Below are 19,256 nucleotides of genomic sequence, written 5' to 3'. Positions count from 1 at the left end.
TTCAATTAGAAAGTCTCTTTAATGCAACTGTATTGTATAACACATAGTTACAATTTCAGATCACATACTTCTGATCAGTAAGCAGTAATAAGTGTTTAAGTCAGATGGGAATCTGAAATACATCACTGGACTGGGATCTTAAATGCTACTAAAGCTACAATCAAAGCTCAGCTTGGCTCAACTTGTCCAATATGCTTGTATTAAGGTAGTCAGACTCCTGTTAAAAGTTTAAAAACTCACATTTAATTGAAATTTAGATTAAAAAGAAGACATTAGGTACATCAGTCATGCTAACAAATGTACATAGTGGTGAGTCAAGAACAGAAAAACAGTACCACAAGTAAACCATGGCTCAAGAGCTACTCTATCTGGATCGCTGCAGCTGCTCTTCCCAACTGAGGAGCTGTGTATGCGTTATTGCCATGCTCTGCTTTTGTTTGACTCTACCGTTTCCTTGAGATGTAGGCGCCAGTGCCCATGGCTTTCAAGGAAGGCCTGAACTCCTCTCCATTTACCACTAGGATGTGGGAAATTTCAGGGTGGGGGGGGTAACAATGCAAAATGGAATTTGGCTGAAAAAAAAAATCTCAGAATCCAGGGAAGTTTTTTGAGTAAAATAGATACAAAGGTGATATAGACAACCCAGAAATAGCTCAGTATCAATGTTTTTTGCAGTGCCACATTACAAATTAAGCACACTAAGAAACCTTGCTGAGCTTTTTCAGCTTTTTGAGTGTTAATGGCAAGAGGTGGACACAGCTTCACACTAGAAGTGTGAAATCAGATTTGAATTCTGCATAATTCAAATCAATCTACAAGATATTTTTGTTAAATCCTCAAGCTGCTATTTCTACTGTTGTAGTGATCTTCAACATCAGTGATTTTATTGTGTTATGCTATATCCACACCACCAAACTCCAGCCACTTCTTCCCTGGGAAGTCCCTTTTCCAATCACTTGTTTAAAAGCAAAAACTAAAAAAAAAAAAAAAAAAAAAAAACAAACCAACAAAAAACAACAAAATAACCAAAAAACCCCAAAAACCCCATTCCTTGTATTGCACATCTCACACAAGTCTGTGTATATATATATTTAAATATGCTACAATTAAAAAAAAGTCTATGGCACTTTATTGAATATAAGTTTAAGAAGTTGATGAAACCACAGATGTTTGAAGAAATCTTCAATACCACAAAACAAAGTTAAACTGAACTAATTGGCACACAGGTTTTAAAGAATCCACAGCAAATTCCTCTAGATCCTATGCAGTGCATGTACATTAAGAAGCAGTTACACTCTACAGCCCACTTATGAAATCAGTTAAATTAGCTTTAAGCTGATTTTGCTTTTTTTCTTTCCCAAAGTGCCTTTGAAAGCTACTGCTGAGGTGAACTTCAGGAGCAACTTAAACAGCTGTGAAATTTAATGAGTGCACCCTGCACCTGAAAACCTCATCCAGGAAAAAAAAAATTGCCATATATACCACCTTATCACTTGCTAGAAAAACAGAACCCTGAGAAAATAAATTCTGATTATTTCTCCTCTGTATTTCTTCCTAGACTGTCTTCTATCTGTACTATGTGATGAACATGGGTATTCTTGCAAGTTAGTTAATTATGCTGTTGCAGAGCAAGCTGATAATATACCAGCAACAAGCAGAAAAGCTGGTTCTTCTTGGTTATGAATGCAAACAAAAGCAAAATGTGCCACTGAAAATCTCTTTAATACTTAAAAACCAAACCCAAACAAAACTTACTACTGAATTTTTTTAAGCATCATGCGGATCACAGCAGAATGAAGGTTGGTTGTTGTTTACTTCTCAACCAGAGCAGAGTATGCTCTCTCAACCTTTTTAAGGACTAACCTGACCTGATTCTGGCTAACCAAGTGCTCAAGCTAATGCAGCATTTTTCACCCTAATACTGTGTCAAGACTTGTTGGCAGTGGTGACCTGGACTTTGGATTGCTACCCACTTAAGGAAGCTAAAACCATACATCTGCTTAGTAATTAATTTTTAGCTGGTTTATATGGTACTCATACAACTGCTTACCCCCTCTTTTCCAACTGGAGGGCCCCCGAGGGCAGGGCAGAGCTGAGCTGGTGGCCCAGGTTCAGTGCATGCTCCAGAAGGGGCTCAGGAGGGATGCCTGGAGGAAGGCTAGCTGGACTCGAGGTACAAGCCCAGTGCATACCCTTCATGTGTGGGGGATGTGTATGGGGCAAAGCCAACGAGTCACACAGGTGTGGACAGGGTGTGTGGGCTCTGATTTTCACCCTCAGGCACCACTTTGTGCTGGTAATTTTGCTTTATTAAAATCCTGATTTGTGCAGGCAGTTGGTCCCAGACAATAACTTTTGGAGGGGATTTAAATTCAATATTTAAAAGAACATGAGTTCCCTATTTTAAAGTAGAAGATAGTGGGTGTGGGTTGCAGGAGCAGGTGAATGCAAGAAGAGGCTAGGTTAAAACAATCCCTTTTTGCATACAGGCAGAAGTTGACCTTGTTGCACTGTGTCTCAGAAGTCACCTGTGTATCTGTCCAGCGCACAGGCTGCAGGTGCCATGGGCACAGAGGCACAGGCTGGAGCTGCTCTGTGACTGTGGTGGGCAGCAGGTGCTGGAAGGGGACCCCAGTTCCGTGACTGTTCGACAATCCTCCAGGCTGCCCCAGGCCTGCCGTCAGGACTGCTGAACAGCTCTTGTCCTGTGAAGCACGTCAGCAGTGCCTTGAAAGCAGCTACCTACCTGGACAGTAACAACAATTTTTTACTAACTAAAGGCACATTTTAAGGGACTGACCAGGCAAAACCAAGAATCTCTGATCTGTGTAATAGTGAAGCAACACTGTCACTAGTTGATGTTAAATTACCAAGAAATAAGAAAAGGAATCTAAATTTCACCTAGTATTTAATTAGAACTACTCAGATCAATTATCCCCAATGCTCCTATGGCACAGTTGCATCATTCCTTTGTTTGTTAAAATACCTTACAAACTTGGTATCAGAAGTAGTTCTAGTAAGTGAGGCAACACCACAAATAACACAACGAGCTGGCTTTGAGAAAAAAATGGTATTTGTCGCAAGGTCTGTTTAATTTCTGCCGATGTAGTTGGAAAAAGGTCTACTGCTACACACACAAAAAAAAAAAAAAAAAGGAAAAGAAATCTTCCCAGCCACATTGAATTTGTAAAGGCTTCCTGAAAAATTTAGATTTCCTAAAGACTCATGTGCGTCTGGGTCATGAGACAGACTGATCTGTAGACTGGGAATGATATTTCACTGATGAGAGAAAAAGTACAATGTGGAATCCACAGTTATAGTAGAGGCTGCAGCCCAGATAAGGCTGGTGCTGTGGGGAGCTGTTATCTGCTTGGGATTTCAGAAATTTTAATGAAGGCTGTAGAAATATTTCAATTTTATCTGAATCAGGAGAGCCAGTCTAACAACAGCTTCTCTGTCTAGTCAGTGGAAACAATATTTACCTGCTAAGTAATAAGTTGCACACACTTCTGCTCTAAGTTTCAAGAGAGAGAAACCTGTCAAGGACTTGGCTTTCTAAATGCCTTAAGATTGGTGTAAATGTCAGCTTTTCTCTCTCCAACATAGAGTTAATATCCAAGAAGGCACTGTACTTCTAGGAAGTTCAGTACCAAAAAGCACCTCCATGAAAATGGTACCAAACCAGGTGATGGTGAAGAAATATTCACCAGTGAGGGGAGCCACTGGAAACAAAGCCTCATTAAAATAGGCTTCTCTTTTGCTTAAGAAAAAAAAATGTGCTGGCTTTTATTATTTTAAACCCAAATTCTTCAAAGAGATTAAGGTGGGTTAGGCAATCCAATCAATGAGAATTTTTCAGTTTTAACAACATTCCTGCTATATACATGTGATTACTCACATCCCCTGTTGGATTAATATATTCCACTGTGTCCTGATCACAGAATGAAACTAAAAATATCCCCAAGTATTTACATTCTGCTTTCTTGGGATCCTTTCTCTGATCCTCATTGCCCAGCAAAGAAGAAAGACCCTTTCAGTAGTTCAGGGCTGGAATGCATGGGGCTCAATCACACAAATGGTAAAAACAGGTAAATGGATCTGCTTGCCCAGTCAATGGAAAGCAGATAAAGATCCAGGTGCTGGTGTTTTTCCCCACTGGAGTTAAAGGAGGCAGATAAGGTTTTTTCCTTCTTCTATTTCTTCTTGCACTTTGTCACTGGATGTGGCTATTTCAGCTTGTGCCGAGAAGACTGCACAGATGAATGTCAGAACAGTGCCGCCGATAGCTGTGTAGAAAGCCCAGCCCAAGGAGCAGTCTCCTAGTTTGTAAGCAGAAGCATAAGGTCCACAATAGCTTATCGCCTTCTGGCATCCCCAACCTGCAGGGTAAAGTATCAAGCCTAAGATAAGGAAGAGCCCTAGAAATAAAAACAGAAAGAAGTTTTACAATCAGACTAACACAAAATGCAGCACATCTAGTAATTGTTATTATGGTCACTAATACTCATAATTTACCACAATTAGGAGAAAACTGCCATCTCTTCCATCCAGTCATCCTTTACTGATTATTCCCTAGAATATGCCATGCAGTCTTTCAACTAAATTTGAAGCTACCCTGTGATTTATGCTGTGAAAGGCTTACTTTTTTATGATAATGGCCTAATTCCTTATTTTAATCTCTGTACTCCTCTTATAGCCTTTCCTCTCACACATTATTGCTACAAATACAGAGCTTGCAAAATATTCATGTATCTCCACCTACTGCTTATGCTTGCACTTCTCCAAAATGTAGGAATACTTGCATCCACTTTTGATTTTGTATTTAGCTAGCCCTCATTTAGCTTTATGTAGCCATTCACCATAAATGTGTTTGCCTGTTTTCCTCTAGATTTTGCCTACATGGATTTTCTTGCCTGGTAAAAACAAAACAAAACAAAAAAAAAAAAAAAAAAAAAAAAAAAAACCTCAACCCAAAACAAAACAAAACAAACCGCAAAATCACAAAAAAACAGTTACATTTCTACTTTTTTGGCCACATTAGGACATAGCAGAAAGAAAATACTGCCAGTTCACTAAGCTGCTCTCATAACAGAGGGATTCTGGAGTCAGCCTCAAACAAACAGATCCAAGTACCCATAGCCAGTGCATATGCAACCCTGGGATCTTCCAAACAGTTGACTAACTACTTCAGAAGGAGAGCACTTTCCCAGTGATAGCAGGGGCAAAAGCCTCAACTCCCCATCTTGATAAATACCCTCAACAGTCTGGTGTGGCTCAGGCTGGAAGGGAAAAGCTCAGACTAGTTGTTCTGCCCATGTGATTGTCTCTCGTATGCATAGGTTTTCTCTATGAAGACCATCTAAGCAGTGAAGGGCTTAATTAAGGAAATTGAAAGTCACATTAGTGTCCCTGCACATATGTCTTTGCACAAAGAAAGGAGATTTAATCAAAATGTCTAATACGCTAGTGGCTACAGTGCTTTCTTATGGGCACTAAAAAAAAATCACAATGAATTATACACATACTCCCTCCTACAAGCAATGTAGAGAAGGAGCTAAACATAAGAACGGCTCACAGTATCAAAATTTGCTTTCTGTTTACCTTAAAAATTTACCTAAAAGAAAAGGAAAATTATGAAAAACAGTTTTTGTTTAAATACAATTAGTTTATCCAGAAAATGGATATAGCTTTCCAGATCCCATACATATTTCTGATTCATTTTTCCTGTACTTCAGAGCCCTTTATTTAACCTGGTATGCTGATGAAAACAGCTGCTAAAAGTGCTGTAAACTTCTAGAAGTAGGCTAAAAGTTGTGCACTAAAACCAGTCTTTTTTTTTCCTTCCTGTAACCAAGAGATTACAAAGAACAAGTTTAAAGACTTCTTTACATCTTCTTCCATTCAGTTAGACTAGCAGTTAGACTCCCCTGCAGTATGTTGGGGTTCCTTAATTGTTGGTTCAAAGAAATTTGGCCAGATGCATGAAATTTTCCTCCCCAACAACGAAAACGTGGGTCCGAGCTAGTAAGCAGTTAATTTACACAAAATGCAAAAATCATAATCCAACTGTCTAAAATTAATGTCTATGAATGTCAGACATTTCACAAAAGAAAGTCCTTCCTCCAGCATTTTTCTAATGATGACACAACACCATGGGCATGAATGACCTAAATGCCATTACTCTTTGGGGCGGCAAAATCCATTAGTGAGTGATATCCGTTCTCTGTGGAGGGATTTCATCACTGTTTACATTTAAGAACCAATGACAAATTTTATGCAGTGTTTCCTGGCTGGTTGGCCAAATACATTAAGTATAAAGTATTGCTTTATCTTGGACAGACCTGGATAAGCTGTGCATTCATCCTGCTGAGCCCTGCAGCCATTTCAGACTAAACACCAACAGTTCCTTCTCCTCTATTCATCACTAGTTTCCTGTTCTATGCAACCAGTAGGACCACACTATGTATCTTTCTGACTGCACATTCATATGGGCCAGTTGCTGCTCTCTCTAATGATCACAAGTCCTTTGGTAGGTAAAAATCACCATCACTGAATGAAGAAGCTGGATCTGAAATACCAGCGTAGCTGCTGCCAACACAGAAGTTTTTTTAAGTTTACCACTCCATCACTCACAAACCTAGACAGCCCGTGTTCAACAGCAAACCCGGCTTATGGCTGAGTGTCACAAACAGGACCAAGAAGACACATCCATCACTTTTTATCAAAACTAGCGCACTGACCAACTCCTGAAAGCTACTGGTTCATGGAATGTATGCCCCAAGCTGAAAAGCCATTATCCAAAACTCAGGCACTCAAAAGGCACAGCACTGCTGCCAAATGTCATCAGGACTTTACTGACTTAGACCTTTTTTTCCAAAAGTACAGAAAATTCTTGGATATATAAATATAATAAATACTGTAAAAAGCCACAATTTTATAAACTTCACCTATTTTCGCACAGATGAAAATAAAATCTGGAGGAAAGCCTTAACTATGGATCTGAATACAGTCAGAGTATGTACCTGATTTCAGACAGCTTTGTAACTCCTATACTGGACCAGCATAATAAAAAAAAAAAAAGTATTTTCACTACCAAACCTCCTTTCTACCTCTCCAATTTCAGTGCAGACTGAAAGTGTCTCATGGGCCTCTTAGCACTATCTCTACTATTTATCACAATTTCTTATTTCATTAATAACTGGTTCCTGCTTGACGGGAAAAGTAAATAAAGATTATTCCATTAAGTCAATTCAAAATACCCACAGGAGAAAGGCATTCCTTTGGTTCATGCTAATAGCAAGTGGAGAGGCACAGGCCCCTTATCACATATTCAGCTCAAAGCTCCCATGTCCAGAGCAATGGCTGAGCTGTGCAGGGCCCTGTCCTGACTCTCCTGATCCATCCAGAAAGGAGTGTTCAATTAAAGAGGAGCTTTGCCTCCTGCTACCCAGTATCTCAGAAGAGACAGTCACAGAGCCCATCTCAATGACTCCTGCAGCTTGAACAAAACAGGCAGATGATGCTCCACCATGAACTAATAGTGCAAACCATTGTCTAAATTGCCTAGAACAGCGACAGCAAACCAAAGCACTTAACTGCTCAACTACTTGCAGCCAGACACCCCTCAAAAAGAACCACTCCCTCTACTTCTGGAAACATGGATGCAAAGTGACAAGGAGAAAAAAACTATGTTCTGTTGACTGTTTGCCTTGAGACATATCTAGCAGGAGGACAGTAAATATTAATTATAGTTATATATATAGTTAATTATAATTATATAATAAATCAGTTTTTGTTTGTCCCCGTGTCTTTGAAGAGAAGCCAATACTCATGAAAAAGAATAGTGAATAAAAATTGAGTGCTCTGTCTGAAAAAGTTTTCTACAATGAATCTTTTCAGTTCTTTGTGCTGCTGTACAATAAATGATTTTTAATTCACAGCCAACCTACCTATGGAATTACTGCTGTTTGTTCACCCTGCTGGGAGAAACAAATTCACTCTGGAAACATAACAAGCTGTTTTTCCACTGTGCTCATCTACAGGCTCACAGAGCTCATGCTTGCACTCTTCTAGATTTAACTCCCTCTCTGGGCACAGCTGCACTGTTGAAACTGCAGCTTCTGCTGTACACATACTCCCGTTCCTACTTTTTAAGCAGTGCAATCCCACTTCTTGAAATCAGCATGATAATTTTTCAAAATTTCCTTTTTGTTAGTTGTTGTCAGTTCTCAGTTACCTCTTCTCTTAGGAATCCTCAAAACAGAGGTATAAACGAATGTCACACAATGTTGCCAGATGCCTAGGAATGATAACAGAAAACTATTCAAATTACTTTTTTACCCAGAGACCTCACTTATAACTCTTTGATGTAAGTTCTGTCAGCAAAGAACATTTTTATATCTTTCACTGAAGGCAATTTGGCCACATAACCTCTTATTATCAGGCCCTAATTACTTGCTTTTGAAAAGATGCCTTTGTGAGATTTAGATTTTAATGTTATTGTTAGATTACTATATATCTCCTGATTACAACAGCCTATTAAACGTCAGGCATTCTTTACTTAAATGATGCAAAAGCAACTCCTTTCTCCTAAAACACGAAAGCAAAACCTCACAGTAACCTGAGAACATCAATATCAGTATAGCAGACTCCATCACTGTGCAAAAATATTTCAGAAGACAGTTGATTAATGTTTTTCCTATAGGAGAAGACTTTTTGTATTTGTGCACCAAGAACTTTTTCCCTTTTAAAGGCCTGCAGCTGCAGCAAGGTATTATTTCTCCTCCTGGTTTTCTACTCTGCAGCAACGCTGCCAGGTCAGCATTGTGGAAAACCCAACAGACCAGCCTTTCATTGTGGGCATTTTTATGTCACATTATGAGCTGGGGTTCAGATCTGAGGAAAACCTTTCTTCTTCCTTGGAAGCAACCCTTGAGACAGGAGGTAAGGCAGAGGCTTGTATAGCCAAATGAAGGCATGCTATTTAGTTTTGACAGTCTCCTGTGCAGCTGCTGTTGTGCCATATTAAACAAGAGCATATACTAACAAAGCCACTTTCCATTGCAAAGCCTGAAACTATCTACTCATTTCCTAGCAAAATAGTAAAAAAAGCTTTTAAATACTGCTGAAGAAACAGGAAATTAAGCGGCTGTGATCAATGAGGTGGCACTGCAACAGGCTCCTATGGAGCTGCACAACTGAGCAGCAACATTTTAAGAGAGGAAAGGATAAATGGTAAAAGGGTAAAAGCAGGGAGGGACTAGCTTTGCAGGTGGGCTGCATCCCCAGTGGCAATGATCCCAATTGTTTTAATCTTCTGCAAAACCACAGGGATTAAGAATCAGTCCAGGGACACTGCATCAGCCAGGCACTCTGCCTTTATTGCTCACATTTCAACATGTGTCAATACACTACCTGAACATTTCATGTGTTAAATATCAGTACAAATGTACTAGTGTAGCTTAAACCAAGAAGGCTTTCCTATATACAAAATTTTCCTGACAAACCCAGCAGGGATGCCACCAGGTTACCACTCATGCACTTTTGATCACTGCCCCCTGACTGACAGGTGAAGGGACAGCCCCCTACTTGGCAGCTGCACAACAGACACCTTCAGCCTGTGAAGTGATTCAGTAAAACCATTTTAATCAGATGAGAGCTCAAGAGGTGGGCTCAGGCCTGCTGACATGGTGCTTCTAGCACTCCACACTGGCTATAGGAAAAGTGTGAGATGCTGACTGGAGCACTGCTTACAGTACCCTCCGCACAGGACCCCAGACCTGCATCTGCAGCTGCTCTTCTGCCCCCTGGATGGCTGCGAGACCCACCAAATGCAAGCAGCTGACCAGAGGCAAGTAGGTCTTTGTCCAGAAAGAAAGGGGAGATTTTGCATGCCCTAGTGACTTGGAAATGGCCTCTGGCCCACTCATAAATGCTGCATGAGGAACAAAAGGAAAATTCACAGCATTATGAGATTAATGCTTTAAAAAACCTACCTGGACACCACAGTTGGTGCAGGCTAAAACAAGCAGATGTGTTTTGGGGCATGTTGGAAGCATGGCTGTTTAGAGGGGAAGGGTTGCCAACAGGCAGTACACTGAGGCAAGTGCACACCTTCATACCTTCAATCACTGCAGATGACTGCTCACATATATAGATTTCAGTGTACCTGGGATACCCTAAGCTGAGACAGGAGAATTAGTAGTTTAATACTACAACCAGGTGATGGCTCAAAACCCACATGGATTTCTTTTTCCCTTTAGAATTGTCTCAGGGTACTATAAGGGCATGCACATACCAGAAGAAAAAATATTTCCCTAACCACTGCCTTCCCCAAGCTGAGGAAGAAGGTAAGGTCCCTACTCTCATGTTTCTTTTCCCACATATTATGCAAATTGTAGATACTTATTCATAACCTCTGATGGCATTAGTACTACTGCAATCTGGAAACAGAGAAAGAAATACAGTGCAAGGGACTACTGATGAGACATTCAACCATTGTTTTACTACCCCCCAAAAAAAAGCCACAAAATAACGCAGTTTATTAGCTCAGTGTGAGGAATTTGGGGGTTGTTTATTATATTAATATGATCTTACTGCTTAGACTTCTCTGAAGTGAAGTGTGAACCTGCAGACTGCTGTTTTTAAGAGAGGAGAGGGTAAATTCACCATTAGTTTTTAATAATTTTTATGTATGTAGTGAGAGTGCCCATTAGTTGGGAGGGAAGAAAACGTGTAGATTCCAAGTAAAATCAGTACCAAGCCTTGAAATGACACTGCTGCCTCTTTGCAGGCTGTCAGCCATGTAAAGTCACCACACTCGGGGCTCCCATGTGGTGGCTGTCAACCCAAGCAATTAAGTCAAGATAAAGCAACTTACAGGGGAGAAGCTGAATGTTTACATTTTTTCAGCAGTACAGAGGTAAACAAAGACTCTCCACTCATCAGGTCATTGCTCAGGCACAGCCACCTCTCACATTTTACCTTAAAACTCAAAAAAGCACTGAGTGTTTTTAATCTAGGATGACCCAATAAAAGGCTCAGTCAATGCTCCTAAGTGAGAAATTCAGTTGTGGGTGGTAAATTCAAGGAGGCTTCTGAATCAGGGAAGAAAGGCCATATTAAATATTCTGTTCTTGAAAGAAGCAGAGGCCAAGACCCTGGCTATTTCCTACCACTCATAATCTTTTCTACTGCTGTTCAACCAGTGAGTGCCACTGCCTCCAAACCACCAATCACTCATGCTGGATTAGCAGAAAGGGAATGAAATATGACTATAGCTCAGTAAGGGAGGCCAAAACAACCACCTCCCTTAGCTTAAACAGAGGTAAAAGGGCTGCAGGTCACCTTTCTCATGGCCTTACATTTCCTCAATACTGATCCCGTAGTATAAACAAAACTTCAGTTTGGGGGTGGGGGAGAGGAGCTGCAGAGGAACTAGGATTCAGCCTGAAGGAAAAGGCAAATGGAGATGCAGGAAGGGGAGAATTTCCTGTGGCTTCACGAGCTATTCAGCAGCAGAGTGCAGGGCATCAATACTGGGTAAGAAAACACTGCTCAAATCCACTTATTTCCTCATCACCACATCAGGAACACCAAAGACAGCAGCTTAGCAAAAGTTAGACCCTTTTCTTGAAAGAGCTCCTTTCATCTTTTTTTCTTGTGTTTGAGTGAAAACACAGCATTTGCTAAGTTTAAATATTTTCCTTGTGTTTGCATTCTATATACAAATAGCAGCATCTGTTTTGGCTCTGAGGCCTAGAACCAAAAATCTGACAGAAACAGAGCCCTTGTGCCCTCCTGATATGCCCATGGCCTCTGGGGGTCACCAGCACTCTTTCCCACACCACCAGGGCAAGGTTGTAAAGAAGTGCTTAGCATTTCACCTACGTTGGTAGAAGAGACCTCAGTGTGAACATGTGCCAGAGTAAAATGTTTTTCAGTGGGTAGCATGGAAGCCTCTCTCATACTAAGTGCTGTTTGTTGGAAGAGATTTATGCTTGCCAAGATAATCAACTGCCAAACTTGATCACTGAAAACTTGAAATTTTTGTTAGTTTTTCTATTAATTTTAATCTGCTGTATGTTTTCAAGTGCCCACCTTGATAGTGCAAGAGATGAGTCAACCAACAAATCGAACAAAACACTGAAATCTTCATTTTATTTCTTTGAAGTTACTAATGGTCTCCCTCAGGCTCAATAGCAATTTCACACTTGAACTCAGTTTTCCTTCCCTGGCATATTCCAAGACAGCAGTCCCCTTTGCTTGAACTTTCAGCAGCCAAGTGTGTATTAGATATCATGCTGGCATTGGGCCATATAGGTTACAGGAAGCACTATACCGCAGACAGCAAAAGCAGTTCAGACTGTCAGGATTTCCATCAGAAATCCCTCTCCCCTCCCTTTTTTCTTTCTTTCCACCCCAAGAATTCAGAATTCTGGCATCGGAAAAGAAAAACTCTGAGCTGAATCCAAAGAGGAAATATGCTTTTTGAAAATGCATGCTCTGCGTTTTAGAAAGACAAACAAGAAGCTTGCTTGCCTTCAAGGGCAAAATCACTCTTGCTTTGCTCTCCTACTGCTTGGGCTCCCTGGCCGTGCAACAGCTTCCACTGCCTGCAGGCAATGTCAGCTCCAAGGTGCTTTCTTCCCCTTATTCACCAGTTTGTCTCTTTCTCAGACAAAATAATGCCTTTGTACAGTGTGATGCCACCTATAAACAAATATCCTAAACTATGCTGCAACTACCATAACCTTTTCTGTTATGGTCTGAATATGAAAGAGTTCTAGAAGCCTCATGCCCCTTCTACCATAGCTTGTGTCTCCTGCTTTTTCTCCCCTCTATGATGAAAGGCCTGGCTGCCCTCCTACTTCCTCCCCAGCTTCCTTCTCCACAACTCCCACTGGCCTCCTTAACTTCCAGCAGCCAGGAGTCTGCAGTCACACACACCATGAGCCCACCCTGTGCGGCTGGATGCTACTTCACCCACCCCCACAATCAGCTCCAGATCCTCAACCCCTTCAGATGGCTCCTATCACACTCTGCTCAGGCCATCTTCCTAATAACCCAGCCTCCTAAAATGAAAACATTGCCAAGTAAGTATAACAGGCTGAACAATTTCTCAGCTCAATGGATGTAAAACAAACTCTTTCAGCAGTGAAGACAGACTGTTATACACACCGCTGGTTTGAAACTGAATTTCACCTCTTCATTTTAGAAAGCTGCAGAGAAGCTTCTTTGCATTTGAGGGTAAAGTTGTACTCCTGGAACTGAGCTATTGCCAAGGTCCTGCAACAGCTCCTGATGGAGGAATCCTCCAATATACCAAGAAGGGAAAAGAAGAAGACATGGACAGTCATAGAGATAAATAATGAAAAGATCAGAAGAAAGAATGCAAAAGAGCTCTTGAGATACCTGAGAAGAAAAAGTACTGTGGAAGAGCTATCATTGCTTGGGACGGAGCAGGGGCAACAGTCAGGGGGAAAAAGCAAATCTCTCAGACCTTGGAAAAGAAGAAACTGAGCCATTCCCCAGCAATGCTGGAGGAGAAACTTCTAGGGTGACAGAGAGAGACCCAAAGCTGCAGCATCTGGGCACAGACAGACAGACTCAACTAAGCATCCAAGGGAACTTAATGCTGTCTGGACTGCCTGCAGCAGCCTTTGAAAACACAAACCTCTGCTTTGGCTGACCTGTTAAAGATGCACTTGCCAGAGGCACAGCTTAGCTATGCCACATGGCAGCCATATATTCACCTGAATAAACCAGAGACACTCCTTGGTGTGCACCTGAGACACAGCAGGTCTTCTGACAGATGCAACCCAATTTTTACATGCTTCTGTCAAGCCCCATTACAGCTACGAGACAGTGGACTGTGAACAGAAGAAGAGATGAGAATGGGGTGACCCATGAGAAGCTCCCCAGATGAAGCCATCAGCATCCTGGAAAGATTTTAGAGAAGAGGAAATATTTTATCCTCTTTTGGTAAATGTTCCTGGCAAGGCAGCCCTGCTCCAGCACAGTAGAACAGAAGTAAAAGAAACTGAACTCCCAAACCCATTAGCCTTTCTGACATGTCAGCTCCATTTCCCCACTGCTCTCCCCAAAGCCTTTGCAGGCCCATGATGTCGAGCTCCCCTCAAAAAACCACAGGGGCTTGCTCAAGTTCTGTGATTGACATAATATTGGTGCAGCTAATTTAGCTTCCTCCCTCTGGTGTGCAGTCAGGGTGCTGCTGGTGCATTGTGGCTCAGCTGCAAGTCAGGCAGACACTGGCCGTGGGGAAGGGGTTGTGTCTGCCCAGCCATGGCAGAGGCCAAAAAAGGAAGCCAAGTTGCTGATTATAAACTTCATAAAGGAAACTATCAGAAATGAAAGCCAAACTTGGTTTAACCTCTGTCCTAAGCTCTCCCCACCCTCCTTGAGGCTAGGTTATGTTTATATTGTATTGCTTAGCAACAAGGTGAAGTACACAAGCTCCAATAAGACTTGTAAATACATATGCAATTACACTATAGACATACCAAGATATGTCAATACCAGATCACCAATTTACTTCCTATAGCTACATGATTACTGTGAAAATTTACTTTGAATTGATTCTTGTCAGTTAGCATGTAATAATATCCTTTCTCCTCCAGCTTCTGTATTTCAAATGATTCACAGACTAAAAGTAGAATACTTTCCCTAAAAAGACATACAAATGAAAGTCTGCCTGGTCTTCGTGCTGCTGGATAGTAATTATCTATTCAATTGCATGTCTCCATTCTCTGCACTCTCTAATGCAGAGAAAAGGTGCTTATCCAGATGAAACAACCTTCAAACATCTCCAAAACCAGGGCTATTGATTACTGTTTCTACAGCTGCAGAATAAAAGGCACTGCAGTCCGAAAGTAAAGTGGTAGAAGTTCTTGCTCTATAACAAAGGAATTACAGGAGTTTAAACAACAACCATATTTTCTTCCTTTATGGCCTTGTATTTCTCATTTTCTGCCACAAAAATAATAAAAGAATCCCTATGGTCCAGATATGTGTGTGGCTTCCTCCTGTTGATCTTAATGACAGTTTGCACATTTGTCCAAGGGCCATAATAGAAGAGATGTTGCTTTCTGTTCTGTAATTTCACCGTAGGCATTATCCACATCTGATCTTGCTAGACTGGAAAGATATATCCGGTGTCTGTTATTGTTTTGTCATGATGAATTCCAGGAATAAATTAGGTTGTTGTATGGTTTTAATTATATTAAATCTCTACTGCAAAGACATAGAGATTTTAAATGAGATTAAGTCTGCAAGATCCTGAGTTCCTGTAGATGACTCGACCACGTGTGCATCTCATGTTTGAAAAGGAGATGTTTGACATACTTGCAAATGTTGTACTGATATAGGCTGATTAACAAAATTATTTTGTGAATTCTTCTTGTACAGTTACTAAAACATAATTGTTCACATTAGAAAGAATGATGCTATGTTTAAAATTATTAAGGTAGGGTTATAACTTGTTCTCTGGTCAGAGCATTAGTTTATCTATCATAATCCCTGTCTGAATTAGCCATGCTGACAACTGTCCCTCTTGAGCAACTTGCTTAAGCATTTTTCAAAACTCAGGAACTGACAAAGTTTAAAATAGCAGCCATCATTAGTCAAAAGGAAAATAATTGCAACTAAGTAAGCAGATGCTGTAATAATACTGGCACAAAAGTAGCAGTGGACCAAATAAAATTAATCTTGAGAAAATGAGCTGTGAGCCACAAGATGCCTGGCTGTAAATACTGGCAGCAACGTTTCAGTAAGGTGACCTTTCTCATTCCCAGTTTCATGCGTGTCATTTATCTGAATTGTAAGAAGGGAAGTGCTTCTATGCTCATTACAGCTCAAGAAGGACAGATCTATGCCCTAACACATACAAAATGCTTTGTCAACTGTACTGTTCAATGTTAGGCTGCAAATCCCTTTATGGGTACAGATGGATTGATAATAAAACATAAAACTGTCTTAGCATGCATTTTCTCACAAATGCATGGTCTCCAGAACAGTATTCTAAAATACAAGTACCTTCTACTTTCTAATCCTAGGAGACAGACTAGGTATTTTGAGATTGTATCAGAGTTCTAAGTAAAGTTACTTTTCAAAAGACCCAAATCTGATATGCCAAAGGTCTATTTATGCTGCTAAGCAATCTCTCCTGTAAAAATGCCCCTCCAAAAGAAAACAAGTAATAATTACATCTCCTGAAAAAATAGTCATGGATTATTTCTGAAGTATAGAGTAAGAAAGCAAGACACTAACAACTTCCCCTGGTTTAATCTGCACTGCCAAGCTGCTTCCTTGTCACACTGCTTCTGGAAAATTCTGTACACCAGGACTGACTATAGCAAAACCTGTGATATTCATCTAAAGGACCTGATACGCTAATTGTATGCCATCATATGAAGAGAAGCATCTTTAGCCAATCTAAGGATATAATTCTGCTCCAGAAGCACAAACCTTACATTGTGGTTGACATGAAATAAGTGTTATGCTTCCATTCTGAAGATGAATGAAGTAGCCAACAGTGAGAGCCACTGTGGTAGTGCTTCAGGAGGCAGCATCAGCCTCCTGGCTGTAAGACTGGCGTGTAACACTGGCTCTGGAGGGTTGCAGCAGGCAGTAAAGTCAGTTTTCACCTACTTCCCCACGTGTATTTAGAATAAGATTATGTTAGGTCTCAAGCAAATGAAATCATCCAGCCTCAGATAAAGGTCTGAATATCTATCATTACATCTCCTGTTTAGGTATAGCCATCACAGACATGTTTGACCACCTCAGTAGAGGTGAGAAGGGGGAAAACTGGATTCACATTTCAAGCAAAACAAGTTATAACCTACTTTTTTGCTGTGATTAAATAATTTTCTGAATTGAAAACATCTGCTTAAGAGCCCCACTGAGATAAAAAAAGGAGGGGGGCCCTGCTCATTCCCTCCCTCCTCACAGGTCTCTGAGGGCTGCCAGAGGCAGAGCAGAAGACCACTCTCCTCTAGATGACCACACACACAAAGAGCACAAAAGATGAAAACCTGTGTATGAGACAGATTTTCCCCGTGGTTCAAAGGCAACTACAGAAAAAGGAATACTTCACTAACTAAGGATGTCCAGGGTTGGTTTACAAAAAGTCATTTAATCTCTGTAAAATCTATGAGTTTAAGCAGAAACACCAAATCTCTAGAACAAATTTGTCTTTTCAGGCAAAGCACAGCTGATCCTGAACAGTGAAAACTCACTGGGCTGTGTAACTGCAGCTGAACAATAAGCTGGCTAAAGGAAAGGTTTATCTCAAGGTATCACTTGTCAAGCTCACAGCTTTGAAGGAAGCTGCTTTGCATGAAATGCTGGAGGAACTGAGTGTGTGACTATAACCAGTTCTTAGCCCTAGGGTGTTTTTTACTCTCACTAGTCATGAAGCCTTTGAGACACTAAGGGAATTGCCTTCAGTCCATGGAAAAATTACTAAAGTAGCAAAAGGGAGATAGACTGCCTTAATATGAGTATTAACTTTGTTCTCTGCTGGTAGCAAAGAGAGAAGTTTTTGTAACTGAAAGAAATTCAAACAGAGGAAAAAAATTAACAGCAAAAAAAAGCAATACTAGTCAGTTCATTTTGGCACACATTAGCCTGCAATTCTGTTGCTAGTGTCAATGTATTACATGCTGTGTAGCTATAAATTTCATTTATGTTTGAATAAACACCAGCATATAGAATCACTTTGGGTCTGCCTAATGCAGTCTGTCTGCAGGCAGGCCAGAACTGCTACATTTCTTCATCTGAATCACCGCAAAATTAAAAGTTTCATTGCTCTCAAAGTGCACATACCTGCAATCCCTTGTAGCAGCCCACAGACATTAAAAATGCTTTTCTTCATAATACTCTGCACACACATAGTAAAGACAGACACAAATGCCACGGTGCAGAGAATCATGATTCCCATGGCTAGGAAAATAGCGGTTGCCTGCCAGAACCCACTGGCAATCTCACTGAAATTTTCAGCATAAGGACCACAAAGCGTGTCTCGTCTAGAGAACTGCATGTGGGAGATCCTGGTGCAGCGCCCGTAGATGCCCAGCGTTGGACGGTAGGGCTCCTGAGGTCCCCCTGTTCTGTTGTCCACCTCCTCAGAGGTTGAAGGCTTTGCTTTGCCAATCAGCCAGTCTGCACTCATGAAGGCAATAAGCTCTGCAAAAGCCACCACGATACTCAGAAGAGTCCATAGCATCGATCGACACGTTACAATGACATGACACATATTGATGTCCAGTGCTTGTGATCAGTGCAGCACGCTTAAAATCCAGACACGAGGGAGAAAAAATTAAATTAAAAAAGGAAAAGGACCCTAAGAAAATCACTGTGGCTGCTCTGCCTATTTTCTCAACTCTCTCACACAGGCCAAGATGAAGCTTCTCAGGAGAATAAGTGAACAGCCTCAGGTTTTGTTAGCGGTGCAATCATTTGCTCTCTCTGTTCAGTTCCTCCTTTTTCTTCCTGGGATGCTGAGTTCTGAAGTATGCATTTCTTTCTTAACATTCATACTGGCTCATGACACTGCAGGCTGGTGGGGGAGGCTACAAGGACTGCCCACTGTTTGACATCATACACCTACAAGAAAAGAGAAAACACATCAGCAGTGTGAAATAAGTCATTTCCACCCCCACAACAAACCGAGATCTGGCACAGATTCACATCAACATACAAAGCTCTAACAAGAACTGGTCAAACAGAGCCTGCTGGAAACCTACTTGATTTGTTGCAGGGGAGTAATTAATCTCCCTCCCGCTGCTGCCAATACTTACAATATCTGCTGTGCCCTGTCCCATGGTGGGTGTTTGTCTAACACTTTGCAAGCAAAGGTCTCAGTAACACCCAGCGGTCCCACCCACTCCTACCACCACACCCCCATCATCTTCTTCTGGTCCAAATTACCAAGGGTGCTGGCAGTCACCCAGCTAAATGTTTGGACATGTTCAAGCAGTTTCACAGATGTGCAGCTCCTGCCTTCACGCTGGGGAGGCAGCACAGCCCGACTTTGGGACAGAGGCTGAGCACGGCTCCACATGCCATGGGCACCTAGGTGCAAGGGGCAATGAAGGATCCTTGTTCCAAGGTTCTGGGTTTCTGCTGACTGCAGCTGAGCCAACCCCGCCTCAAGAAGAGGTGAACAAGATTACAGTTGCAGACAGCTCACCCTGTGATGCGGTGACCCCTTTGAAGCCTGGATTTTGCAAGGA

At 41.3% G+C, this 19,256-nt stretch overlaps 1 protein-coding gene across 6 annotated transcripts in view; it reads right to left on the bottom strand.

The window, feature by feature from the left end:
* LHFPL2 (LHFPL tetraspan subfamily member 2) overlaps positions 1-19,256 on the bottom strand; it is a 122,851-nt gene continuing 103,595 nt past the window's right edge. For 4 of the 6 annotated variants that reach the window (XM_068176358.1, XM_068176362.1, XM_068176364.1 and 1 more), the window contains 2 exons: positions 17,848-18,627; positions 1-4,418 (listed from right to left, as the gene is read on the bottom strand). In XM_068176358.1, coding sequence (XP_068032459.1) covers positions 4,162-4,418; positions 17,848-18,277 — 687 coding nt within the window. In that variant the 5' untranslated portion in view covers positions 18,278-18,627 and the 3' untranslated portion in view covers positions 1-4,161. Of the gene's footprint in view, positions 4,419-17,847; positions 18,628-18,821; positions 18,874-18,951; positions 19,102-19,256 lie in introns of those variants that run through there. The other 2 variants (XM_068176361.1, XM_068176363.1) reach the window with 2 other exon arrangements.

The sequence above is a fragment of the Anomalospiza imberbis genome, chromosome Z, assembly GCF_031753505.1.
Source record: "Anomalospiza imberbis isolate Cuckoo-Finch-1a 21T00152 chromosome Z, ASM3175350v1, whole genome shotgun sequence".
Classification (NCBI taxonomy): domain Eukaryota; kingdom Metazoa; phylum Chordata; class Aves; order Passeriformes; family Viduidae; genus Anomalospiza; species Anomalospiza imberbis.
This window is presented reverse-complemented; position numbering and strand designations above follow the sequence as displayed.